The sequence below is a fragment of the Hypomesus nipponensis genome, chromosome 2 (assembly GCF_054491055.1).
Source record: "Hypomesus nipponensis isolate SF chromosome 2, ASM5449105v1, whole genome shotgun sequence".
NCBI classification, from domain to species: domain Eukaryota; kingdom Metazoa; phylum Chordata; class Actinopteri; order Osmeriformes; family Osmeridae; genus Hypomesus; species Hypomesus nipponensis.
Window position 1 is genome coordinate 19,330,001 of NC_140362.1, and position 24,485 is coordinate 19,354,485.

Consider the following 24,485-nt stretch of genomic DNA (forward strand, 5'->3'; position numbering starts at 1 on the left):
GTTCAGGTTATGAATGCTGCTGTGACGGCTAAATGTCAGTCTAGTAATATATCCCTAATAGAAGTTGTTCTGCTGTGTTGCTTTAGACTGCTATCTAGCTAACGTGCTATCCATGGCATTCACTTACTGCGTATCACAACAGCTAAGTGCCTAGCTACGTATCAGATTTTTCTCGCCTGTTCTTTTTTTTCGTGTTTTAAGTATATCTTAGTGTAAGGATACTCAACAGTTGACCTTGACGTCGTGCTAAGTTCAATTCGCGGTTATTTGTTCTGGGACAACAGTTCCCGCCATGTATGTCATTTCCGTCATTTCCGTGCAATCAAAACAAATGGTTAAGAATACCAAGTTTAAACTTCAAATTTGTGTTATTTAGGCCACTACATTAGCTTCTGCAGCGCCTGCGATACTCTGCCAAAATATATGGCAATAGTAATAGATTAACTATAATTGATACTAAAATTGATTTCCTATTGCAGCAGTCTATACTGAAGAATACGGTCTTCAAATCGAGTCAGGGGTAGAAGGATGCACCAGATAAAAATGCTACACCTGTTACTGAACTGTTACCCCCCCCCCCCCCCATCCTCCATCTAGGACTCATATCAAGTATGAAGTACATCTTGGTCACTGGAGGTGTCATATCCGGCATCGGAAAGGGTATTATTGCCAGCAGTGTGGGTACAATCCTGAAGTCGTGTGGCTTGCATGTTACAGCCATAAAGATCGATCCTTACATCAACATAGACGCAGGCACATTCTCTCCTTATGAACACGGTAAGGGATTTAAACTTTTGCGTGAAGCCCAACATTTTCACAACATCCCTAAACAACATACAAACAGCACAACGTACAATTGCACCAACTGAAGCTAATATATCTGTATATATCTATATGTTCTGTGAGATGTGACAAACTGTGTCCTCGTTAGGGGAGGTGTTTGTGCTCGATGATGGAGGGGAGGTCGACCTGGATCTGGGGAACTATGAGCGATTCCTGGACATCCGGCTGACTAAGGACAACAACCTGACCACTGGGAAGATCTACCAGTCAGTCATCAACAAGGAGAGGAGGGGGGATTACCTGGGCAAGACTGTGCAGGGTGAGAGGGGGGGGTTCTGTCAGGCTTGACCCCAACAGGGGGTGGTGGTCAGTGGAAGCAAGCAATACATTTGAAAGTATTCGTTTCCGTCTTTTTTTGGTTTGTTGACATTTGTACTGTCCGTTTGTTCTTCTCTTCCAGTGGTGCCTCACATCACAGATGCCATCCAGGAGTGGGTGATGAAACAGGCCACAGTGTCCGTCGACGACGACGGGGTGGAGCCGCAAGTCTGTGTCATAGAGGTAGGAGTCGCCACGGCTCCCTGTTCCAAAACGGACCGCGAGAACCGGATACTTTTTTTCTTCTTCACTCAAGTCATGCCTTTTGTGTTTTGTGGTCTGGTGTTGGCAGCTTGGGGGCACGGTGGGAGACATCGAGAGCATGCCCTTCATCGAGGCCTTCAGACAGTTCCAGTTCAAGGTCAAGAAGGAGAACTTCTGTAACATCCACGTCAGTCTGGTTCCACAGGTAGGTGTCCTATCTCCCACGTGTGTCAGGTTTGTTATTCTATACTGACACCTGATTCAAACGAATGGGTCGTTATCGAGCTCAACAGAAGCCTGATGACGACCCATTCATTTGAATCAGGTGTGTTGGAAGAAGGAAGCGTCTAGAACAGCCATCTCAAACTGCCGGCCCGCGGGCCCCCCTCCCTATGACATGCTAAATGAGGCCCAAAATATAATTTCATTAAAAAAACATCTTTCATTTTTACTAGTAGTTTTATATTTGACGTATATGAAACTAAAAAAAATAGTTATATTTTGCGGACCGGAGGTGGCCCGCGGGCCGTCAGTTTGAGATCCCTGATCTAAAACCTGCAGGGCAGGGGGTCCCTCAGGACCAGGGTTGAGAAAGGGTTGTCGTGTAGCAATCAAGACTTTGTTACAGTGGTACAAATCTGCGCCTTCACTTTGGATATTCAACTTACAAGTCTGTGCTCTGGTGTGTGTGTTGGCGTGGCCCCTTCAGCCCTGTGCCACAGGGGAGCAGAAGACCAAGCCCACTCAGAACAGCGTGAGAGAGCTGAGAGGACTTGGCCTGTCTCCAGACCTGGTGAGGCCCCACCACCAACATTCACATGATGAACTCCTCCTTTCTGTTTAATAGTCGACCCAGGTTGACGGTGTACTCCTCTAATGGCTTTTTGAGGAATGCAGAGTCACCCCGGCGTTTCCTCCTGAGGCTGTTGTGTGTTCTTACCTCAATCTGGACGTGTTTTCAGATCATGTGTCGCTGCGCCACACCTCTGGACAACGCCGTCAAAGAGAAGATCTCCATGTTCTGTCACGTGGAGCCCACCCAGGTAAAACTGGCACCTTATTGTAAAAAAATACCGTCTCTCTCGACGGCTGGCCGGTACGAACATAATCCCGACCTGTGCCTCTTGGCCCCCCCCCCCCCCCCCCCCCCCACCTTTGAAAGTATCTCCAGAACGACACGTTTCCCCGTCTTCTCTCCCCCCAGGTCATCTGTGTCCATGACGTGTCGTCCATCTACAGAGTGCCCCTGCTGCTGGAGGACCAGGGCGTGGTGGGCTTCTTCTACAAGCGCCTGGACCTGCCCATTGATATGAGGGCTCGGAAGATGCTCACTAAGTGGAAGGAGATGTCTGACAGGTGACACACGGCCTCACCACCCCCCAACCCCCTATGGAGTCCTGGGAGTTGCATGTTGTCGGGAGTCAGGTGGCTGAGCGGTTAGGGAATCGGGCTAGTAATCAGAAGGTGGCCGGTTCGATTCCCGGCTGTGCAAAAATGATGTTGTGTCCTTGGGCAAGGCACTTCACCCTACTTGCCTCGGGGGAATGTCCCTGTACTTACTGTAAGTCGCTCTGGATAAGAGCGTCTGCTAAATGACTAAATGTATATGGCCACTCTTAAATGAGTACCGCCAAACCAAAGATTTTAAACCAGTGTGCACGTGCACCGAGGACAGCTATAGGGATCCAAGTTGGAATGTCAACAATGTTGTCAGAGCGTTGTACTGAACATGTCAGACTCTTTTTTTTCTCAAGACTTTGTTTGGTGTCCAGGTCTGACAGGCTCCTGGAGCACGTGTCTATAGCGCTGGTGGGGAAGTACACCAAGTTTACAGACTCCTACGCCTCCGTCATCAAAGCCCTGGAGCATTCTGCCCTCGCCATCAATCACAAGCTGGAGGTCAAGGTATGGAGTCCTATCACACTCTGATGCATGACCTTTCTTTTGGGTTCTGGATGTTTGTTTTCCGATCCGTCCAGGAAAGAGGATGCCCGATATGGAGATGCCAGGTTCTGAAATCTCGTTAGTTCCAGATGAGGATGAATCTGTGTACACAACATAGACATGTTCACAAGACACATGGCATCCTATCCTATTTGTCATATCCTGATTCTCCTCCTTCCTCTCCTCCTCCTCCTCCCTCTGTCTGCAGTACATCGACTCTGCAGACCTGGAGGCCAACAGCTTGCAGGAGGAGCCAGTCAAGTACCACGAGGCATGGCAGAAACTCTGCAGCGCCGAGTGAGTGTCGGCCATCTTGTTACGGCTCTGCAGCAGATGTCTTGTCCACTTCCTAATGGGCCATTTTGTATTGACCCTTTCGCTCATCGTGTTAAGCACCACCTGTAACTTATGGAAGCAGATCTTTTTGATAAGCAGTGGTGTATCGGTGTTTTGATGGCAGTGGTGTGTTGTTCCCTGGAAGTTTGACAGTGTGTGTGTGTGTGTGTGTGTGTGTTCGGATCCCAGCGGTGTGTTGGTACCTGGAGGTTTTGGTGTCCGGGGGACGGAGGGCAAGATCCAGGCGATCAGCTGGGCCAGGAAGCAGAAGAAGCCCTTTCTAGGTATGAGAGAGTGCCGACTAAACGCTGAGGTGAAGGAAAGTTGTTTTACGCATCCAGTATCATCCACTTTCGTGGAATTACTTTTACAATTACAAAAGTGAAATTCATCATCGAAGAACATGCAGCACAAGGGAGAAATGTGATGTGGCTTTTACAGGAAAACTTTTGACTGGCCGGACAGCTTGAGACTTGCACATTTCTGGGAATTATTTTCATTATTTATTCATTATTTCATTCCAAAAGGAACCAACAATGAATTGCCAGTCCTCAAAGTGAACCAAGTAGAGTTGTGTCACTCTCGCCGCTCTTTCGGTTTTTACACTAATGTGTTGTGTGTGTGTGTGATAGTGTTTGGCTCGCAAAGTGAATTTGAAAGCCTCAAAGTAAAACCATGTCTGTTTCCTTCTCTCAGGAGTGTGTCTGGGCATGCAGCTGGCTGTGTGCGAGTTTGCCCGGAACGTTCTTGATTGGCCAGGTAAGTTCCCCTCCCAGGCAGACACCGGGGTTTAGCCCTTGAACATGTTTCACAACTTTTGATGAGGTTTGCGTCATTCACTAAATGTCACAAGTTATCGTCATTGGCCAAAACAGTTGGTTGCAAATAAAGGGAATGGTGCCAACTAGTATCTGATGGAGAGTCGGGATATTAATCAGAAGGTTGTTGGATCGATTCCCGGCCGTGACAAAATGACGTTGTGTCCTTGGGCAAGACAGACTTACTTGCCTCGGGGGGGGAATGTCCCTGTACTTACTGTAAGTCACTCTGAATAAGAGCGTCTGCTAAATGACTAAATGTAAATGAAACTCTAATGATTGTTTGCAGATGCCAACTCTACAGAATTTGACCCTGAGTCTAAACACCCAGTGGTGAGTATACCATAATACACCCCAGGTTCTATTCATCTTCAGCACGCTCTACAGTGTATCAAGGGAGTATTGACTTAAGCATCCTCATGTGACAGGTCATTGACATGCCTGAACACAACCCCGGCCAGATGGGCGGGACCATGAGGCTGGGGAAGAGGCGGACCATCTTCAAATCCAACACAAGTGTTTTGAGTGAGTGGTGTCCTTTCGCAGCCTGCAGAGAAATCATAATAAATTAATGTCCTCGTTTTCTTAAGAGGGTCATCGCAGGTTGTGTCTGGGCTGATTTTATAATTGGTTTTCTTTTTGAAGGAAAGCTCTACGGAGATGTAGAATACGTGGACGAGAGGCACAGACATCGCTTTGAGGTATGTGGCAGGAAGTGTTAACAGTTGTCTGCGAAACGTTTCATTTGAAATGAAGTACTTCTTGTTTTGGAACGTACGGTGAACAATGCGATTGAGAATGGGCCCCTCTCCCCGCCAGGTGAACCCTGACCTCAAGCACCACTTTGAGGAGCGGGGCTTCCACTTTGTGGGTCAGGACGTGGAGGGAGAGCGGATGGAGGTCATCGAGCTGGAGGGTACGCTTTCCTTCACGTCTCTCCTTTCACCCTTTTTTTTCTATTCAATTCCAAGGGTCCTGATGGTTAACCACGAAAAACCAGTTTCCTCCTCGGTTTGAAGCTAACTGTCCATCCGTCTGCTTGTTCCAGATCATTGTTACTTTGTCGGGGTTCAGTACCACCCAGAGTTCCTCTCCAGACCCATCAAGCCCTCCCCTCCATACTTCGGCCTCCTGCTGGCTGCTGCAGGGAAGCTCCAGAGCTACCTGCTGAAGGGATGCCGGCTGTCACCAAGGTAACCATCCTATTCCTGTTCCCATGGTTGAAGTTGAACCGCTTTGTTGCCATTTGCCAGCTTGTTGGAAGCCGTTGTTTGCCGTCTGTCAGTGTGTTGTGTAATGACGGGCCAGAGGGGGTCAGATGGCTGAGCGGTGAGGGAGTCGGGTTATTAATCAGAAGGTTGCCGGTTCGATTTCTGGCCGTGCCAAATGACGTTGTGTCCTTGGGCAAGGCACTTCACCCTACTTGCCTCTGGGGGAATGTCCCTGTACTTTACTGTAAGTCGCTCTGGATAAGAGCGTCTGCTAGATGACTCAATGTAGCGTGCGTAGGCGTTGTGGACCCACTCTCCTTGTGTTGCGTTGCAGAGACACCTACAGTGACCGTAGTGGCAGCAGCTCTCCAGACTCTGAGATCTCGGAGCTGAAGTTCCCCTCTCTCTCCTAGAACCAACACTTCACTGAACGAGACACTGGCCTGGACGTGCCTCTTCACCCGTCACCCACGCAAACTCAAACAGTCCTCATTCACTCGTTCGTTTATCGTAACACCGGTGTCCTGTCTCGACCTGGATGAAATGGTAGCCTGGCCAATTGTGAACAGTAATTGATTGGACTTTACATGTATTTATTTCTCTCTCTCTGTGTCTCTCTCTCTTTCTCTCGCTAAAATCTCTTTCAGGGAGTTGCAGCTGTTCTTCCCCATTTTTTAATGCCTCGATCTCGTGATTTTATAGGGACAAACTCTTGGACAAAAATGCCCATGTGATGTCGGGGACAGTTGCAAGATACAGTGAAATCTGTGGCGATCTATTTATGAATCATGTCATGAATATCGCCTATTCTGTTGGGTTCCTCAGACATAGCCAAGTAAGGGTTGCTCAATAATCCAAACTGTTTATCTGATGATGGGTTGGGTTTTATATAAGGCTGTGCAGAGGTGAGCCATTAAACCACATAAACAACCAAGATGAGATTTTGTTGCTCTGATTGGGTTAGTATTTGTATCTGTCAAATTCTATATAATTGCATCTGGAGGCATCTTGGTCTGCCAGTTGATTATATCCATTGAAAATGAAGTCATGGGTTCTAAACTAATATGCATTTGTGAATATGTCTGGTGTAGCCAGTCTTGCTGAAAAAGACAATATGAAGGGAATTATTTAATGGTTTGGATAATATTGTACTGCATTATTAAGTGTGAGATGCAGTACCTGTATTTATTTGCTCTCATATGGTTCACTGGTGTGTATGTAAATATAAATACATCTGTTTTAGATGAGCTTTCATGTCTGTTACCACCTGCACCACATGTATGAATATGCTCCCGATTTTATTGTTGTTGCGTGGTGTGTACGCAAGCTTATTTAATACGTTTGAATTGATAAATGTAATAAACCCCAGAACGCTACATCAAATGTGCCTTTTACATGCAGTGTTATTCACGAGAGGGGGAGAGGTATCGAAAGATCAAACCAGACATTGGTCATCGAGGTCAGGTTTTACTTTTGTAGAATGGTTCAACAGTGGGGGTGGGGAAATCCTCATTACATGTACCCATTTCAAAATAGTGAAGCCTTTGTTGAAAAAGACAAAACAAACATTGTTTCTTAAGCCTTTTTTTTGTGTTGGAACAGTGAAATTGTGAATTAGTGGACTATCTGACAGTAAATAGCACCCTTAGTTTTGTGATTTGTCATTTAATTATACTGCATTTACTTGGACTCCTCAACAAACACGGTCAGATTGTAACCGTGTCTGGTAACTCGTTTACAACCGTTGATAAATGTTTCGGGGTTTAAAGTCCACAAGCATTAAAATCCCCTGACCCAGAATTAATGAAGCTACATTGTCAGAATTCATGACCCAGGTTCCTGTTGAACATGGACACCTGCAGCCATCTCTGCCGGTCTGCCCAGTGCCCCTTCCCTGGGTGGATGAGTGAATACAAGTGAGGTCTGTCTGTCTCTGATCACAATCAGAGGATGTTTACAAAATTGTCACAAATATACAAATACAGCAGTGTCAAATGAAACACACAAAGACACTGGCTCATTGATCAGCATCACTATTACCAAGCAAATATCAGAATGTGCCCCTGGCCTTGTTAACTATAGACACGGAACCCTGCAAACAGACACGCCTTTAAGAAAGAAACAGCTTGAATCCTGCTGTTATGTTTAGACTGCATTGTTTTCAATTTCCTTTTTAGTTGAGGGAGTCAGATGGTTGAGCGGTGAGGGAGTCGGGCTAGTAATCAGAAGGTTGCCGGATCGGTTCCCCCCCATGCAAATTGACGTTGTGTGCTTGGGACACAACTTCACCCTACTTGCCTCGGGGGGGAATGTCCCTGTACTTACTGTAAGTCGCTCTGGATAAGAGTGTCTGCTAAATGACTAAGTGTAAATGTAGTTGAGCTGATTCGGACAATAAGCAGAGCTATGGGGGATACCTTGCATGGGGATTTCAGAGATGATTTCATGGGGACTCGCCTGGGGAGCAATACAGTTTATTCTTCCACCATGCCTTGCTTATTGTGTGCTTGATGAAGACACATCATCACACATGGTGACAGCAGGATACACAAGACTCGCCTTGATAATGTGCTTCCCTTTCCATGCTAGAGCTCCCCCCCTTTCCCTCCCTACCGTGCTTTCATGCACCCCTCCCTTTGTCATGTATGGACAGGCAGAGCTAACCCTTGCAGAGTCTCCACCCCTCTTCTGAGAACACGTCCTGCACACTCACACTTGGGAGTTTTGTTCGGGACCGGCAGCACAGATGACAAACAGAAACAACTTGCGGAACTTTCTATGGAATGGACATACTTCTACACGTGATGCCTCTGACAACCTGAGGAAGTACCCTACACTGTAGAAGTAGACGCGGGCAGCAGGTAACCAGCAATGAAAGGGTGTTTGTTTTTGTGTAGTCTGCCTGTGTTAACTACTTACTTGAGCATTAGGAGCATTAGGAGCGCCAGGAGCGGTTTCCCTGCCGTTTCCTCACAGTGGGAGGTTTCCTCTTGCTCAACTCCACCTGGCACTATTTCTCTTTGGGGACTATCTTCCTTCTTGAAGACAGTTCACCCCTCCACCTTCGGATCACAGGATGGGGAGTCAGATGGCTGAGCGGTTAGGGACTTGGGCTATTAACCAGAAGGTTGTCGGTTCGATTCCCAGCTGTGCCAAATGACGTGTCCTTGGGCAAGGCACTTCACCCTACTTGCCTCGGGGGAAATGTCCCTGTATTTACTGCAAGTCGCTCGGGATAAGAGAGTCTGCTAAATTAAATGACTAAATGTAACGTAGGATCCATTCATCTTGAACATTGTATCTCTCAACAGTCTCTATTCCTGTCTTTATCTCTCCAGACATCTAGCGCCCATCCTCAGTACCTCTTTGGCCATCACCTTCCCCTCTCCACACATCCTCCTCCCTCCATCTTTCCAGCCTCACCCCCCCCCCCCCCTCCACCCACCCAGAAGCAGCAGTCATGGACCTGTCTCTGTGGCAGTACCAGTTCCGAATCATCATGCTTGGAGACTCGACGGTGGGCAAGTCGTCCCTGGTGAAGCGCTACACGGAAGACATGTTCCTGGAGTACATCAATCAGACGGTGGGCGTGGACTTCTACGTTCACTTCCTGGAGGTGGAGCCTGGTGTCAGAGTCAAGCTGCAGTTCTGGGACACCGCTGGCCAGGAGAGGTTCAGGTGCACGTTCATGTTCAAACCTTTTGCCGTTCAGTGTGTCTATCACAACCTTCAAACATCATTCAGTCTATAACTGTAGAGTCATGTGCAATGTATACAATGACATTAAGCCGAGTGAAAAAGACCATTGCCGATACTGACTGTACAACCTGGGGTGTCTTAACTTCCCTGTTGGGTTGAATCCTCAGGATGAGACAACCAGGATATATAGGAGCAATGCAAACTTTGTACTTTATTTGAATAAACTGAGAATACATAAGAATGTTACCGATTGAACACAAACGATACTGATAAAATATTGAAATCCACCTCAGAAGGTGTAATGTACTCTCGGGCTGTACAAAGCTATGACATGAGACATATTTGCATGTATAAATGATCTATGGATCTCCCTTTACAGTTTAGCAATGATACAGCCTCTTGTTGTTTTGATGTATTTATAACACGGTTACCCCCCCCCCTCCCTCTCCCTTCTTTCTCGCAGGTCAGTGACCCGGTCCTACTATCGCAACTCAGTGGGCGGCCTGCTGGTGTTTGACCTGACCAACCGGGCCTCCTTCGAGCACGTGCTCCAGTGGCACGCCGAGGTGTGCGAGCGGGTCAAGCCCCACGCCGTGGTGTTCGTCCTGGTGGGCCACAAGAGCGACTGTGACCACGACCAGGGCAAGCGGGAGGTGAGCCGCCCGGAGGCCGAGAAGCTGGCCGCCCAGCTGGCCGTGCCGTACGTCGAGGCGTCGGCCAAGAGCGGAGCGAGTGTGGAGGAGGCCTTTGAGCTGCTGGCGCGCAGAGTGTACCGGGGGATGCTGAGCGGAGAGGTGCAGCTCAGGGAGGGCTGGGACGGCGTCAAGAGCTCCTCGAAGCAGGAGCTCAGCCGTCAGAACCGCCCGCCGGACAAAAGCAGCAAGAAGTGCTGTTGAGCCTAAGTGGTTTCCTCACTGAGATGCAAAGTTCTGGATCGCGGTTGTTGGATAGATGCGGGATATGGACTGGCTTGATGACAGTGATACGAGTGCTTCCCTCTCAGATATGACAAACCCAGTGTTCCTCATGTGTACGTCACGATGAACTGACGTGAGGCATTCAACAGGCAAGTCATATTACCGGGGTGCAGAACATGCTGTGTCCTTGTTGCATAATAGTGGCTGTACAGGTTTTTTTTTTTTTTTTTTACGGGCAGATGTGGTAATTTGGTTGATGCTCATCAAAGCCAAATTGTATTCTTTCAATATTCTATTAGATGCATCTGCACTGGCTATGATTTCCAAAGGCCATTGTATATTTTGTATGTTCTGTATGGGCTCTCGACTTATCCCTCCTGCTTCAATTTGTAACTTACAGAATTGTGTTAACAAAGGTGAACTGAGTGTTGCAATGAAAAGCATCACGACAGCCAAGTGGATAAAATAAAGGCACAGCCAAAGGGAAATATGAATCTTGTTTTATTTATTTTATGGAATAAAAAGAAAACGGTTAAACTAGAACACTGCCATCCAAAGTCAAAAGAGTTTCACCATCCCCACGAAGCCTCTCCTGAAGCCCATGTCACCAGCCTGGCAATACAAGCCAGGCTAGACACTTCCACTCGTTCATTTAGAATAATATCAAGTCGTTTTTAGCGACGTATGAAAAGACAAGTTCAACTCAACGGTGAAGGTGTCAGCTGACAAAAACACTCAGGTTACCGTGGAAACATACCAAAGCCAGTGCACCTTTCTGATGTTACATCAAGTGGGAACAGCTCGCTGACGTAGCAGAAGAGATCCTGACTATGTTCATCACACACAACAGCGAACACATGCCATACAGGATAAGATGAGACAATGAAAATGAACAACAGTTGCATTTGGTGGTAGCCTAGGGACCTAGAACTTCAAAAAGGTTGATTAAAATCAATACTCTAGGTTGATTTATTATTTACAGAGGTGTGACTATCCACAACCTTTCTTACAGTTTTTCAAAATGACTGTTCTAAAGTATCTATCAAGAGGACGAAGACATATCAACAAAGACAGGTGAGTAGACAACACAGTCAATAACATGGACGTCACTACTAAAAGTATACCAAAAAGGCGTGATGGATGCGCTAACAGACCCCATCACAAAAACAGGCTTCTGCGACTGTGTCAACGCTACACCCATGATGAGAGGGGAGTGCATCTTTGTGTGGCCAACATGTTGTGAACAGCACTTCGAAAAGGATCAACAAGTTTGTTATGCTTTTCTGTGGGGATGGTTGGTGGTGGGGAAACGTCTATGGGTAGGGGGGGTATGAGAAGACAATAATAACATGAGGTGAAACGACAGATGCATTTCCCCACAGCACCAGACATTTACAGTTTAAACCCCTCTCCAATCCACACATTATTCATAATATAGTCACCCCCCCCCTACTAAAAAAACAAAACAAAGACCTTTTCAAAAGATAAACTAAAAAGCGCAGAGCAGTTGGTGCGGCTCACTGCTTCCGTCCAGGGTCCTGCTACTTCTTGGTTGTTTTGCGGATCAGTGCCATTCTCTGTAAGTGAAAAGCATTTTAACATTTAGACAAAAACTCCCTTCGCTAGCCACCGAACAAAACTACGACTGAATTTCCACAGAAAAACCCACGTGCCGACAGATTCCAGGGCTGTGACTGTGTGAGGGAGGGAGAAAGAGGGAGAGAGAGAGAGAGAGAGAGAGAGGGAGAGAGAGAGAGAGAGAGAGAGAGAGAGAGAGAGAGAGAGAGAGAGAGAGAGAGAGAGAGAGAGAGGGAGAGACAGGGAGAGAGGGAGAGAGACAGAAATAGAGAGAGAGAGAGAGAGAGAGAGAGAGAGAGAGAGAGAGAGAGAGAGAGAGAGAGAGAGAGAGAGAGAGAAGCGGATCAACATACCTGTTTGTGGGCCTCTGTGGTACATGCCTTCTTGTACGGCCGAATCTCATCTGAGCCATAGCCGGGAATCCACATGTTCCACTGGCGTTCTGAGAGGAGGAAAAGGGCGAGAGAGAGAGGAAGGGAGGGAGATGTAAAGGCACAGTGTTGATCTGAGAAGAGTCACCCTCACGTCAGACACGAGGGCTGATGGCGCCTCTAACGCTGCCTGCTCAGTCTTCTGGTCGGAAGCTCACCTAGATGGAGCTGGACGTCCTTCACCTCCAGGGTGTTAGACCTGCGGTGGCGGGCCAGCTGGCAGGCAGCCGTGACGACGCTCTCGATGAAGTCGTCTGCGATCTGCAGCAGCATCTGAGAGGGAGAGGGATCGTGTCAAAAGAGGGCCTCTAGGTAATCCAACGATATCGAGTTGAGTTTGGGCGGGAGTTTGAATGCGAGTCTGACCTCTTCCACATCTTCGTCCAGCTGCTCGTTGGGGTCGATCTCTCTCACCAGGTCCTGCAACTTCTTTTTGCTGAGCACCTGGGCAAAAAGGTAAAAGTGTATTTGTACAAGTACAAGTCGACAAGAAAAAAGTGTCATGATATGCATACAATTCAAACTTCAGTACTTGAGTTGTAAGAGCTTATAAGGCTTAAGGGCAAATAACCCTCCTAACTAAACGCACCTGAGTTCCCTCTGGACTAATTCTGCCAGCTGGGCCCGATGTACCCAGAGCTTTCCCTGGTGCAGCGGTGCTGTTGGCCATACTGGTGGCGAGAGGCGGCGTGGAGGAAACCTCGGATTTCACGGTGAAGAAGTTTGCGCGGCTACTTTGCGGTTGATACTGGGTCATAGTCTGCCTCACACCCTGGTGTGCAGTGAGGACCACTCTTCTCCGGTCCAGATGTTACACGGTCTTAACGGACCAGGTCTGTGGTTCTAGAAAAGAGCAAGAGATTGGTGACTGACATTGAGTATACCCTTCCCTGAAAGTTCTTAGCTAGCTATGTTAGACATGTCAAACAACTTTGCTAGCTAGCTCACTTTCTAACACTCGCTAAATTCCTTGCTAACTACATAACATAGCTAACATTTGATAGCTTTGTCAAGTTACACGATGGTGTTGCATTTAAATATTCCGATCGCCAACAAAATAGCATTTGGTATGTATGTAATTAGTTAAGTTGCAAGATAAAGTGACAATTGGGCAAATTCACAAGCTGGCTTGCATGATGATTGACGTGCTACAGCTAGTCCTACGGTACTGTAGCTAACGTTGCATTGCAAAACGAAAACACAAGACTTGATTCTTCGTCCCAGTATCTGCACGTTTTATTTGAACCATACCTGCTCAAACAAATACTATCTCTCCATGTCTAACTTTTTTGACGATATATCATTCAAATTTGAGCTTTTTCGAGCAAATAATCCGTTCGTAGACGACTGCTGCTGACAACACAAGTGATCGCTTCTTGTGTTGCTAAATACACTAGTATTTAGAACTTCCGCTTTCTATGGTTAGGTTTCCGGTTAACACACTTGGTGTACTCATGCCCTCTAGTGGCTGATAAAATGTAACGCGCATGTTACCTTATAATTTTCAAGAAGGCTGTTTTTGCTGTAACCGTAAATAACCTTTCAACTGCCAAACGGAAACTCAGTTAGTGATGCGATGAATTGAATTGTCATCTGTCCTTTCGTGAGAGAAATACAAATACCCTCGGGTTATTTATGTGTCAAACATGAGTTGAAATTTCGGCTATAATATGACAAATCAAAGCAGATGTCAGTGCAGATAAATTGCTACCATAGCATTGAGACCATTTTCACAATAGGCCGCCTGACTCAACAAAAATACATCAGAACAGGTTATCCAAAACAGTGTAACCGAAAGCAACATATTGCTGAAGTAGGAAGTTCCATAAACTTTAAATTACTAAAACGAAAACGAATAGCCTAGTCAACCGTAATTACAATGAGGCTCAAGTGCCACGAAAACCATACGGACGCGGTAGCAGTCTCGGCGTATAAAAACGCCGAAACATGATATTTTCAGCACTTTTTGTTTTACTACTAGTCCGGTAAATAATGGGGTCAATGAACTTTGCGACACAACTTGACACTTGAGCGCCTCCTTGGTAACTCTCCTCTCGGACACTGCTTGGAAACAAGTGACGCACTTATAGTAGGCATTGTTTTATCTGCGTAGCCGAGTTCACAATTATTCTCTTAACAGACAGTTGGACACTAAAGTTTAATATAGCTTGACATTGTAAAACAAATTGAGGCTAGTAGCCAACTGATGTATCACACAGTCTAAATCATAGATATTGTTGGACCAAAAACGAGATGTCCACAGCCACGCCTCTTGAAAGGTTGTATAAATAGGTACAACCAAACTTTCATTTTAGACTTTCAGAAACTTTCTGGTGAAGACGAAAAGAAAATTAAACCAACGACTTTCTCTAGTGTCAAAAGACATGAAGGCATTTCTGCTTCTCACAATTGTGGCGACTGTACACATTCTTGGCTGCTATGGTAAATATAACCTTCAAAGACACGATCTATTCCGCGTCTATAGCTCAGTTCAGCTCCACTCTACTTCCCTTTGCCTATTTGTACGTGTTTCCTTTGTTTTTATAAAACCACTTTTAAACTTATTCGGAAACACAATAGTGTATAATGTATAGGGTATGTATGTATCCTAGGTAGGTTATGTTTTTACAGTAATACTGTACAATCTGTTATGTGTGTCCAATTTGTGTACAGGACTAAAAGAAGTGTGTGTATGTTTATATTTTGAATCAACTTCATGCTAATTGTAGTCAAACATTATTGTAGGGGAAGTGGAATTCCCCTGAAAATTCATTTGAATGTGAAATTGAAAGTCAGACATCAAGGTTTAGAACTGTATGCATCACATTCATTTTAGACTATCATTTTTTCATTCTTTACTGTTGTCTCATGGAATAGCTCAGAAATACAATTCAGTGTAACACTTTAATTCGTTGCACAGAGAAGAAAAACAGAGCTGGACCACTATTAGAAGTGCGTGTTGTGATGCATTTCCTCAAACGTCTGAGGCCAGTAGGGGGCATCTTGCTATCACGATGATCTCTGAAACAACAGAACCTGTTCGTGTAGTTCCTCTATTTGGCGTGTTGGCTAGACACCAACTCTGCCTGTGCAGACAAAGATCCGGAGAGAGAAGGCGTTGTAAAAGAAAAAAGAAAAAAAAATTGCACTGCACCAAAAAACACAGCCCAAAGTAAAAAGTTAGCACTAGAAACCGTTTCTGTGTCACTTCTCTTTTCTCGTTTCTTTGGCAACATAAGTCAACTGACACAGTTTTCATGTTTGTTGTTCTTCCTTTGTTTCTGTAGCTGCCTTGATGATCCAGGGACCTTCCCAGCCGGTCCTGGAGGGGGACCAGGTCATCTTGGAGTGTCTGATCTCAGAGTCGGACCTCAACATCAGTCAGGTCCACTTTGAGCGCTATACTAAGGTGAACTGCCACAACCCTCAACAACAACAACAGCAGCAGCAACAACATAACAGTGGGGCATTAGGTTCACGATAGATACTAAGTTGCTCACCCAGGTTCAAATCTCACATGGGAGTTGTGGCTGCCATCCAGTTACATGCCAAGGTTACATTTATTTGAGACTATTGTGTTTAATGTCGTGCAGTATGACATTATACTGTGCTGTTACGAGGCCACAGTTTGTTCTGCATGTTTGCTCACGGTACACAAATCACGTGGCTTATTATCTGCTTTTTGATTGGCTGTTCTTTGAGGTGAATCAATATTCCTTCTAACAAATGACAATTCCTTCCTTCCCGTCCCTGAACCCGCATATGACAGTGCAAGTTTTTGTTGTTTGTAGATTATGTAAATGCCATTCTTTTAAAATCTTTCTATCTCGCTCTCCCTCTCTCTACCTTTGTCTGTCCCTCTCTCCCTCTCTCTACCTTTGTCTGTCCCTCTCTCCCTCTCTCTACCTTTGTCTGTCCCTCTCTCCCTCTCTCTACCTTTGTCTGTCCCTCTCTCCCTCTCTCTACCTTTGTCTGTCCCTCTCTCCCCCTCTCTACCTTTGTCTGTCCCTCTCCCTCAGTACATGAGTAAGTGGTACAACCTGGAGCCAGAGGGCTCCTTTTACCGTCGCTGCTGGCAGTATGATGTCGACGTCAGTCGCCAGGACGGCCGCCTTCTCCTCTACATCTCTCAGATCTACAGCTACTCCCAGGGCCCCTATCGCTGCGTGGCAGAAAATGGCACCGCTTCAGACAACTCCTCCCAGCCACTGTCCATCACCGTGAATTGTAAGTATGGGCTGGGGGGCTGGGGGGCTGGGGGCTGGGGGCTGGGGGCTGGGGGGCTGGGGGGCTGGGGGCTGGGGGCTGGGGGCTGGGGGGCTGGGGGGCTGGGGGCTGGGGGCTGGGGGGCTGGGGGGCTGGGGGGCTGGGGTACGTGGGACCTTGGTCAGTGGTCAGATTATATCAGAGATCTTTTTTTCTCTAGTGACTGGCTTATCAAAATACTCAAGGAGCTCAGAAAACAAGCATTTGATTTATGGATGATCACATTTACTAACTTCAAGTTCCTTTTAGATACATCCCATAATAACCCTAAATACATAGTTCAGGTGTGTCCAAAGTTCGGCCATCACGTACCTTCATACGCACCCAAGCCTTCGAAAAGTTTGTAGCCTTCGACCGCTAACCAGCAACAATTACGTAGGACATGAGGGAGGCAGGGGGAGATGGAGGGTGTGCCAGCCTAGTTCCCTTTACCTCCTCAGTGGTGACCGAATTGACCGTAATGTCCTTTGATAGGCTCTGCTACCGCTGGCCAATCAATAGGGAGGAATGATTAGAAGCGACAGTGATGGGAGGAGAGCATGAGCTCGATGGGAAGAAGGCTTCTTTCATTGATGTACACACGAAAGGAAAATGAACCATTATACACAACAGCAAGCCATTGTTGAGAGCAGCCAGGCAGGGAGGCCCATTATCATAACTATTGATTGTCCCGGCCCCCGCGGTTGGGTAAGGAGGGCTATCAAAAAGAGAGAGAAATAGACTCGAGGAACTGAATCAGTTTACCTCGGACACTCTGTGTACTGACTTGCCCTCGCACCCACAGCCAAACGCCCTCGCCCTCGCCACGGACGATGCATCCGATTCACGCTCAACTGTGCCCCTCTCTGCCTCCTCCTCCTTCCTCTCAGACATGCGCGACATCTCTGTGCACAGAACGGGCTTCACTCGCTACTTCAGCAGCAGCATGCAAGACCTGCGTGTGCCACTAGGGGACGATGTGGAGGTGGAGTGCACCGCCACAGCCTCTGAGACTCCTGACTACTACTGGCAGAAGGAGGTGAGAGTCCGGGTTTTTCTTGGTTCTGAAAGTTCTGGGTTTCTCTCTCTCCGTGCGGTTAACATTCTCTCCTGGTCCCTTCTGCGTGCCCTGAAACGTGAATTGATCAAAACCACGCACACACAACGCATACACACGTCTCTCTCTCTCTCTCTCTCTCTATCTCTCTCTCTCTCTCTCTCTCTTTCTCTCTCTCTCTCTCTGTCTCTCTCTCTGTCTCTCTGTGTCTCTCTCTCTATTTGTCTCTCTCTCCTCCTGTCGTCACTGATTCACTAAAGGATTCTTGGTCTGGCCCTTCTCACTTGTGGAGGCAGCTATTCCACTCATAGAGGATTAATAGACTAATGAGGTATACCCAAGAGGCAGTCAACCTGAAAACAATTAGGTGGATTGATTCTTAATGATTTTATCCTCCGTGTTTGCTTAGCCGTAGCTGAATTGTTTGACTGGCCGTTGCCATAGCTACAACACCCTTACCCACGTCCATGACAACATCTCAAGATTGAATGTCAAAGTTGTAACAGTCTTGTGCAATGACAATGACTAATGTGTGTTTGCCTCCCCCTAGGGGTGGAATAAGGCAGTGGCACTTCTCAGTTCCACCTAAGCATTTAGACATAGCGACACATGCAGTCGTGATTGATGACTTGCCCTTTAGTTATTTGATTTGATCTGAAAGATTAAGGTTAATGTCCCCATTTAAAAATCCTCCCTCATTTATTTTCACTGACATTTCTTCCAAGTTCCAATTAAACAGCCTTGCTTTTTTGCCTATTGTTGGTAACTTTTTCAAGAGTTTATATTTTTTTTCACTGACCGGTGTGTGGAGGGGAAAAGCCTGTCTTCACTGGTCATTATCAGTCTGTTCTCCAAGCTCTACCTTCTCTCTACCCTCTCTCTACCTGTACAGCCAACCACTGCTGAATTTGCATGCACATTTAACATTTGCAGAGTACAATAACTTCTGACTGGAAAGTGAGCGATCAGTGTTTGCGTACACGTGTTTGTGTGTGTGTGTGTACATATAAATACGTGTGTGTGTGTGTTAATATGTTGGTCTGTGTGAGTGTACACACGTGTGTTTGAGGGGAGGGAGGGTAATGGGTCTGAAGAGCAGCACAGTCCAGCCTAGATGACAGACAGCAGCTGGAAGCAGCAGACAGGAAAACTGGCTCTGGAGAATGGCTTCCGGATGGAGACAGGATGGAGTCCGATTTGAGCGCACTGGGAGCCAATGGATTTGCATACAGAATGCAATTTTGGCCAAACCTGGCCTTTACTGGAAATCCTCTTAATTCAGCTCCCATTCAATTCGAAATGGACTTTCTTGGCAAGGGCAGGGACTTCCAGGAGCCAATTCATTTGCATGGTGTAATAAAAGAAGGGATTCAGTGGGTTTGTTACAGTCCTTCTCGTGTTGTTCTCCCTTGTTATTTCTATACTTCCCTTGTCTGGTGTTCTCGCTCAGTAATGGTTTTGCTATTTTGGTGTCAACAATTTCCCCCCCTCGTGGGCTCATTATGTGTTGAATTTACAGTGTGCTGCTGTGCAGCGATTCATCGCTCTTACTTGAATCTGGGTCATTGATGGGCGTCTATTTCGTAAATGGGTTCATTCAGTAGAGTTAGTGCCCAGGTAAACATGCTATGTGCAGTGGTTTATTGTGTCCTCTGTGAATGCAACCAACACAATAACAATCACTTATTCTCTCTCTCTCCCTTTTCTCCCATCCTCCATCTTACCTTTTCTCCTTCACCCCTCTCTGAACCCCCCTCTCCCTTGTTCCCCCTCGCTCCCTCTCTGTCCACTTTGCCCCCTCCCAGGGTGAGGACTGGATCTTGCCCTCTTCAAAGCTGTTCCTGAGGAAGATGCAAGTGGAGGAAGGGGGGGCGTACACCTGTGTGGCCTCCCATCCCACCGTGCCCTCCCTGAAGAAGAGCCGCACCATCAGTATCACCGTGCTTCCTGGTGAGGGCTCACAGTGTTGAGAGGGTTTACAGTGTTGAGAGGGTTAGGAGTGTTGAGAGGGTTAGGAGTGTTGAGAGGGTTCGGAGTGTTGAAAGAGGGTGCGGAGTGTTGAAAGAGGGTTCGGAGTGTTGAAAGAGGGTTCGGAGTGTTGAAAGAGGGTTTGGAGTGTTGAAAGAGGGTTAGGAGTGTTGAAAGAGGGTTTGGAGTGTTGAAAGAGGGTTAGGAGTGTTGAAAGAGGGTTCGGAGTGTTGAAAGAGGGTTAGGAGTGTTGAAAGAGGGTTAGGAGTGTTGAAAGAGGGTTCGGAGTGTTGAAAGAGGGTAAGGAGTGTTGAAAGAGGGTTAGGGGTGTTGAAAAAGGGTTAGGAGTGTTGAAAGAGGGTTAGGAGTGTTGAAAGAGGGTTAGGAGTGTTGAAAGAGGGTTAGGAGTGTTGAAAGAGGGTTAGGAGTGCCCGGACTGGAGTGCCTGGGTGGGGAGCGCTCACCAGATGGACAGCCTAGTAAGGGTTAGGGCTAGCTGTTGTGTTTGGGTATTAGAGTACCATGAGAAAAGATGAGACACTTTAAAACCTTGTCGACTTTAGTTCTAGTTTCACATTGTTAATTTGGCCATGGGCATAGAGTGTGTACGTATACACATATTTTCATACCAAATGTGCACCCTTTCAGTAGCCAAAAGAATCCCTGTCATGATGTCCTTCCTGAAAATGAAAGCATTCTTTTAGAATCTGTCCTCAAATAAAAGCCATCGGTAGAACGCATAATTTATAATAATCTGATATAAAGGAGACAAGTTAGTGAAAGGGCTTAATTGCACCATGGAAGTTAATGGCAATTAGACATCAAAGATGAATGTGTGTGCAGCAGACCTAAATCAAATGCAGAGATCATTTACATGAAAGCACTTTAACATTTGGACCGATCCATCGATTTAATCATAGTTGGCACCAAATTGGTGTCACTGCTGAGGTTGACCAATCTAGTGCCTCCCAAGTATTTGACAAGGTTTCCAAATTGCCTGTCTCCAAAACACTACCAACCCAGCTGTCTACAGACTGCTCCTGACCCTGTGCAGAGATGGTCTCTGACTAACGGGCAGACAGTCTTATAAAGGTGTGCTAGACCCAGCTGATGCACCTCTCCCTGGAGAGCAAAGATGCGTCGGAAGAGAATAATTACATTACTACTTCATCGCTAATCCAATTTACAAAACTCATCATTCTCCGTCTTTATCAGCAAGCACTGAGATGATAATTCTGCACTAACACACACAAGGTTTTACACTCCATCTTATCACCCAATATAATTTATAATCCTTGTGATTGCAATCGTCTCAATTATGTGAACTCTAAAAATGCAATTTAGGCAATCAAATGGGATGTATGTCATTTATGATAGCGAAGACGTTTCATTAGCGCCAGAATTGAATCATCAATCACACTGTTTTTCTGTCCACTTTTAAGTAGTTGCACAGGCAGGGACTACCAAAATAACATATTAATTACCTATTAATTAACAAAGAATAATTGTAATAACCTTTTTGAGAATTAGGTCTGATTATCACATCGAGTAATCTGGTTTGGGGGAATAATGAAACTTTGTCTTTCAGAGGACGCCCCCTGGTACGAGTCCACCAACGGCCGTCTCATGTTGATGACCTCAGCGGCAGGCGTGGCCATGCTGGTGCTGATTCTGTCCATGTCCGTGTTCCTGTGCCGCAGAGTCAAGCAGAACACCACCAGGTCCAGCAAGGGACCCATGTAAGTAGAGGACCCCCACCTCTGACCTCCTGTGTGTGTGTGTGTGTGTGCTTTTATATTCCCTCCCTCTGGCCCCCTTTCACTTCTATCCATCCCTCTTTTATGTCAACACATTATACCGATATTGACTTCATATTTCACTCTGACTCTTACGACACTTCCAAGGCTGTCTGTGTCTGCGTGTGTGTAGATGCATTCATTTGTGTGTGTGTGTGTGTGAGAGTGTGTGTGTGTGTGAGAGAGAGAGAGAGAGAGAGAGAGAGAGAGAGAGAGAGAGAGAGAGAGAGAGAGAGAGAGAGAGAGAGAGAGAGAGAGAGAGAGAGAGAGAGAGAGAGAGAGAGAGAGAGAGAGCAGAACAGAACACTGGGTCTCTGTGGAGCTGACAGACTTGCTCATGTCTGACCTCATGTCTGACCCTTTCTCCTTCCGTGTTTACACATTCGCTGGCAGATCAGAGGCACACGGGCAGCGATGCCATTACATTCATAGAGTTGTTTAAAAATGGGTCGGCGTTATTCTTACATAAGTGAGGCAAGCTTTTGCTTGAATTAGAATAACAACCTTTCAAGGCTGAACTCTCCTTCGCACACAGCATAGCAAATCATTGTGACCCAAAATGCTGTCAGGTTAACTAACCCCACAACAGTGGGCAAGATAATTATGTAAATACACGTAAAACATAAAAACATGACTTTTTATATGCAGTGTTTGTTTTTCTTTTCAAGGATACTTTATGTGGGTTTAAGTAAAGACTGTTCAAACCAGCTAAGGAGCAAGCTGGTATTCAGCTCTGTTATTATTTGTGTTTGCCCTTGTATGAGAGTTAGCAGAGATAAAGGAGAGAAGGAAGAAAGAAAGGAAATACAATGAAATAATATGATGAGGCAGGCATACACAGACACAAGTAAACACGGTCTATTATTTGACCTACGTCTCCAGAACCTATATACTGTGTTGATTTACACCAAATGTGCTGGACCTTCACCTCCTCCCTGCTCTCATCCCCCCTCTCCAGTGATGACCACTCCCAGAAGAAGCCCATCTACAAGGCCAGCTGTGAGTCTCTGCCATCCACCAGCGGAGACAAGCAGCCGCTGGTCTGAGCACATGGAGAGATAGAGGGGAGAGGGAAGGGAAAGGAGGGGGAAATGCTCGAAGGAAGATGGGAAGGTGGTTTGAGAGTGAGGAAGTGGAAAGAGGGAGCATGCCGGTGGGAGAAGAGGTGGCAAGGCTGGGCAGTGACACCAACCTGAGGTCTTGGTCTTGTGGAAGAATGGGGCTTAAAAGAAGGGAATGGGGGTGGCAATGAATGTTTTACTGTCACATCGTCCCTGTAGGGGATGTTTGTGTATTTCTTGAAAAGGTTTGCTATTGAACTGCTATTGATTTTGCAAGCTTACAAAATGGAGATTCTCATTTCTATGTGTACTGAGGTGTATGGGTCCTTATCATGTAGAAGCAGCAGGTTTCTGTAAACTGTTCATTGTTTATCTTCTGAGGTAACCCGAGAAGCACAGCTCTCTGTTTCCGGCACCAGCACTTTGACAGCCTCAGACATTTTGAGAATGTCCTTTCTTTCGCAAGTTGCATATTATTGTAGGTATCACAAATGAGTATTTGTTTTTCGCTGTAATTACTTGATTGTGTTACCAGATTAAGATTATTGATTATTTCAGAAAATGAAATTGAACTAATCTGGGAATCTTTTCAAGGTGGGGTTTGCTAAATGTTAATCCATCGCAGTTATCCAGCGCTGTGAAACTTTGCACTTAACCATTTATTCTCTTTGTTTTTTTATATCTGTGTCATTAAACAGCTTTCAAAAATTTGAATTGCCTTTCATTATTGTTTAAACAATCAATTTTTTTAAGACACGGGAAATCTGAAGCACGGGACAGTATTGACAAAAAGCCGGATGCTAGTCCACGCTTGTCTGAACATGCACTCAATCCGATGCCATCTTGGTTTTGAATCCTCTATGCAAGGTTGTTTAGTGCATTCTCCTGTGTAGACCACACAGTCCTACAGTACAACTGACCTTTACGGAACAAAGGCAACAACCCCCGCACACACCTAAAGGTTTTTTTTCAAAAGGTTCATGCAGAGAGACTAAAGACAAAGAGAGAGACAACAGCAGTGGGTAGATGAAAAAACAACCTTGAAAGTTTTCTCAACTCTTTCTAGTGTCTGCAAGGCCATTATACCCCTATTTGTTGGCCAACACTAATAATAATAATTAAAAAAAACATCATGGGCGACATCTTCATTTTAATTTTCTCCTCTGCTGCCTTGTAACCCATAACACAGCTTCACAGCACCATGCTTTTAACCACAACGGCGCTCACAATACATGCTTTTCACTGCGGCTGTCTGGTGAAGTTATGAAGGGTTTTATGTGACTTTACCATCAGTATTTGGTTGACCGTACACCGCCATTAATAACGGAAGCCGCTGCAGTTTAACAATGACACTCCATTAACGGTGGCACGTGCGGCGGACCACGACCGAGGGTAATGTTATTAAAATTATTATTCTGGAACACAGGAAGAGTTACCGCGTCCACTGTTGTTTGTTTGGCCCTATTAATGTCCTCAAAGTTTAAGGGGCCTCGTCGATATTTTCCACCATTTTAATGAAAACAGTAGCCTACTTAAATGTGTTTTGGTCTGGGTGCTATTCTAAGGCATTATCAGCAAATGGATCGATGTAGGCATACGCTGTTATAGGCTACTTAACGAATCTGGGAAAACCGGCCATTGTGATTACAACGATGGCTTTTAAACATGAAGATTAAGAGACGTCAAGAAATGCCATTTTACTGCACTAAAGTTTCATACAGTGTAGCCTACGTGTGGTGGCTTATAGGTGTAAACATCTGTGGATAAAAAGTCATTTATAAAACAGACATGCTTCAGTGGGAAATTCCATTCGGAAATTCAAAACGCACTTCGTTTGAAATGCCACTGAACACCGTTTTATTTTGGCCTTTGAGGCACTCGTGGGTGAGAAGCACACACCTTGATGGACATGGCAGTTCAACAGGTTGATATGACTGTAATGTCTGTTGTTTTGTATTGGCCTGTGGTGGTTGCGGACACGTAAAGCTTCTGTTGGTTGGGGTAGGTCGATTGAACTGTGACATTGATGCCTAGGGTTTAGTTCAGCACTTGTCTTCAC

At 46.0% G+C, this 24,485-nt stretch overlaps 4 protein-coding genes across 5 annotated transcripts in view; 3 read left to right on the plus strand and 1 right to left on the minus strand.

The window, feature by feature from the left end:
* ctps1b (CTP synthase 1b) overlaps positions 1 to 7,057 on the plus strand; it is a 7,472-nt gene extending 415 nt beyond the window's left edge. For both annotated transcript variants that reach the window (XM_084667189.1, XM_084667197.1), the window contains exons 2-18: positions 598 to 777; positions 932 to 1,102; positions 1,244 to 1,344; positions 1,454 to 1,570; positions 2,075 to 2,158; positions 2,328 to 2,408; positions 2,570 to 2,721; positions 3,138 to 3,270; positions 3,518 to 3,606; positions 3,835 to 3,929; positions 4,342 to 4,404; positions 4,753 to 4,796; positions 4,892 to 4,988; positions 5,109 to 5,164; positions 5,283 to 5,379; positions 5,512 to 5,656; positions 6,009 to 7,057. In XM_084667189.1, the coding sequence (XP_084523315.1) occupies positions 598 to 777; positions 932 to 1,102; positions 1,244 to 1,344; positions 1,454 to 1,570; positions 2,075 to 2,158; positions 2,328 to 2,408; positions 2,570 to 2,721; positions 3,138 to 3,270; positions 3,518 to 3,606; positions 3,835 to 3,929; positions 4,342 to 4,404; positions 4,753 to 4,796; positions 4,892 to 4,988; positions 5,109 to 5,164; positions 5,283 to 5,379; positions 5,512 to 5,656; positions 6,009 to 6,087 (1,784 nt within the window). In that variant the 3' untranslated portion in view covers positions 6,088 to 7,057. The remainder of the gene's footprint in view (positions 1 to 597; positions 778 to 931; positions 1,103 to 1,243; positions 1,345 to 1,453; positions 1,571 to 2,074; positions 2,159 to 2,327; positions 2,409 to 2,569; positions 2,722 to 3,137; positions 3,271 to 3,517; positions 3,607 to 3,834; positions 3,930 to 4,341; positions 4,405 to 4,752; positions 4,797 to 4,891; positions 4,989 to 5,108; positions 5,165 to 5,282; positions 5,380 to 5,511; positions 5,657 to 6,008) is intronic.
* Positions 7,058 to 7,952: 895 nt separating this feature from the next.
* Positions 7,953 to 10,778, plus strand: rab42b (RAB42, member RAS oncogene family). The gene is made up of 3 exons (XM_084667220.1): positions 7,953 to 8,535; positions 9,013 to 9,352; positions 9,837 to 10,778. Exons 2-3 carry the CDS (start codon positions 9,135 to 9,137, stop codon positions 10,267 to 10,269), a joined length of 651 nt encoding a protein of 216 aa, XP_084523346.1. The 5' UTR covers positions 7,953 to 8,535; positions 9,013 to 9,134; the 3' UTR covers positions 10,270 to 10,778.
* taf12 (TAF12 RNA polymerase II, TATA box binding protein (TBP)-associated factor) lies at positions 10,775 to 13,734 on the minus strand. The gene is made up of 6 exons (XM_084667230.1): positions 13,551 to 13,734; positions 12,889 to 13,142; positions 12,666 to 12,743; positions 12,458 to 12,572; positions 12,222 to 12,310; positions 10,775 to 11,867 (listed from the first exon to the last, which is right to left on the minus strand). Exons 2-6 carry the CDS (start codon positions 13,054 to 13,056, stop codon positions 11,832 to 11,834), a joined length of 486 nt encoding a protein of 161 aa, XP_084523356.1. The 5' UTR covers positions 13,057 to 13,142; positions 13,551 to 13,734; the 3' UTR covers positions 10,775 to 11,831.
* A 713-nt stretch (positions 13,735 to 14,447) lies between these two features.
* On the plus strand, positions 14,448 to 23,140 carry LOC146301378 (cell surface glycoprotein MUC18). Its single transcript, XM_084667208.1, has 7 exons — positions 14,448 to 14,741; positions 15,587 to 15,708; positions 16,319 to 16,526; positions 17,435 to 17,583; positions 19,407 to 19,551; positions 21,158 to 21,308; positions 22,324 to 23,140. The coding sequence occupies exons 1-7, from the start codon at positions 14,684 to 14,686 to the stop codon at positions 22,409 to 22,411; spliced, it is 921 nt and encodes a 306-aa protein (XP_084523334.1). The 5' UTR covers positions 14,448 to 14,683; the 3' UTR covers positions 22,412 to 23,140.
* The last annotated feature ends 1,345 nt before the right edge of the window (positions 23,141 to 24,485 follow it).

What these genes read in the sequence shown, in the direction of transcription:
- rab42b (XM_084667220.1), top strand. Translation starts at nt 9,135, where the DNA reads ATGGACCTGTCTCTGTGGCAGTACCAGTTCCGAATCATCATGCTTGGA. An exon ending in GCTGGCCAGGAGAGGTTCAG is followed by an intron (nt 9,353 to 9,836) that starts GTGCACGTTCAT and finishes TCTTTCTCGCAG; the next exon opens with GTCAGTGACCCGGTCCTACT.
- LOC146301378 (XM_084667208.1), top strand. Translation starts at nt 14,684, where the DNA reads ATGAAGGCATTTCTGCTTCTCACAATTGTGGCGACTGTACACATTCTT. An exon ending in ACACATTCTTGGCTGCTATG is followed by an intron (nt 14,742 to 15,586) that starts GTAAATATAACC and finishes TTGTTTCTGTAG; the next exon opens with CTGCCTTGATGATCCAGGGA. An exon ending in ACTTTGAGCGCTATACTAAG is followed by an intron (nt 15,709 to 16,318) that starts GTGAACTGCCAC and finishes CCTCTCCCTCAG; the next exon opens with TACATGAGTAAGTGGTACAA.
- taf12 (XM_084667230.1), bottom strand. Translation starts at nt 13,056, where the DNA reads ATGACCCAGTATCAACCGCAAAGTAGCCGCGCAAACTTCTTCACCGTG. An exon ending in GGACGTCCAGCTCCATCTAG is followed by an intron (nt 12,311 to 12,457) that starts GTGAGCTTCCGA and finishes TCCTCCTCTCAG; the next exon opens with AACGCCAGTGGAACATGTGG. An exon ending in CCACAGAGGCCCACAAACAG is followed by an intron (nt 11,868 to 12,221) that starts GTATGTTGATCC and finishes TTTCACTTACAG; the next exon opens with AGAATGGCACTGATCCGCAA.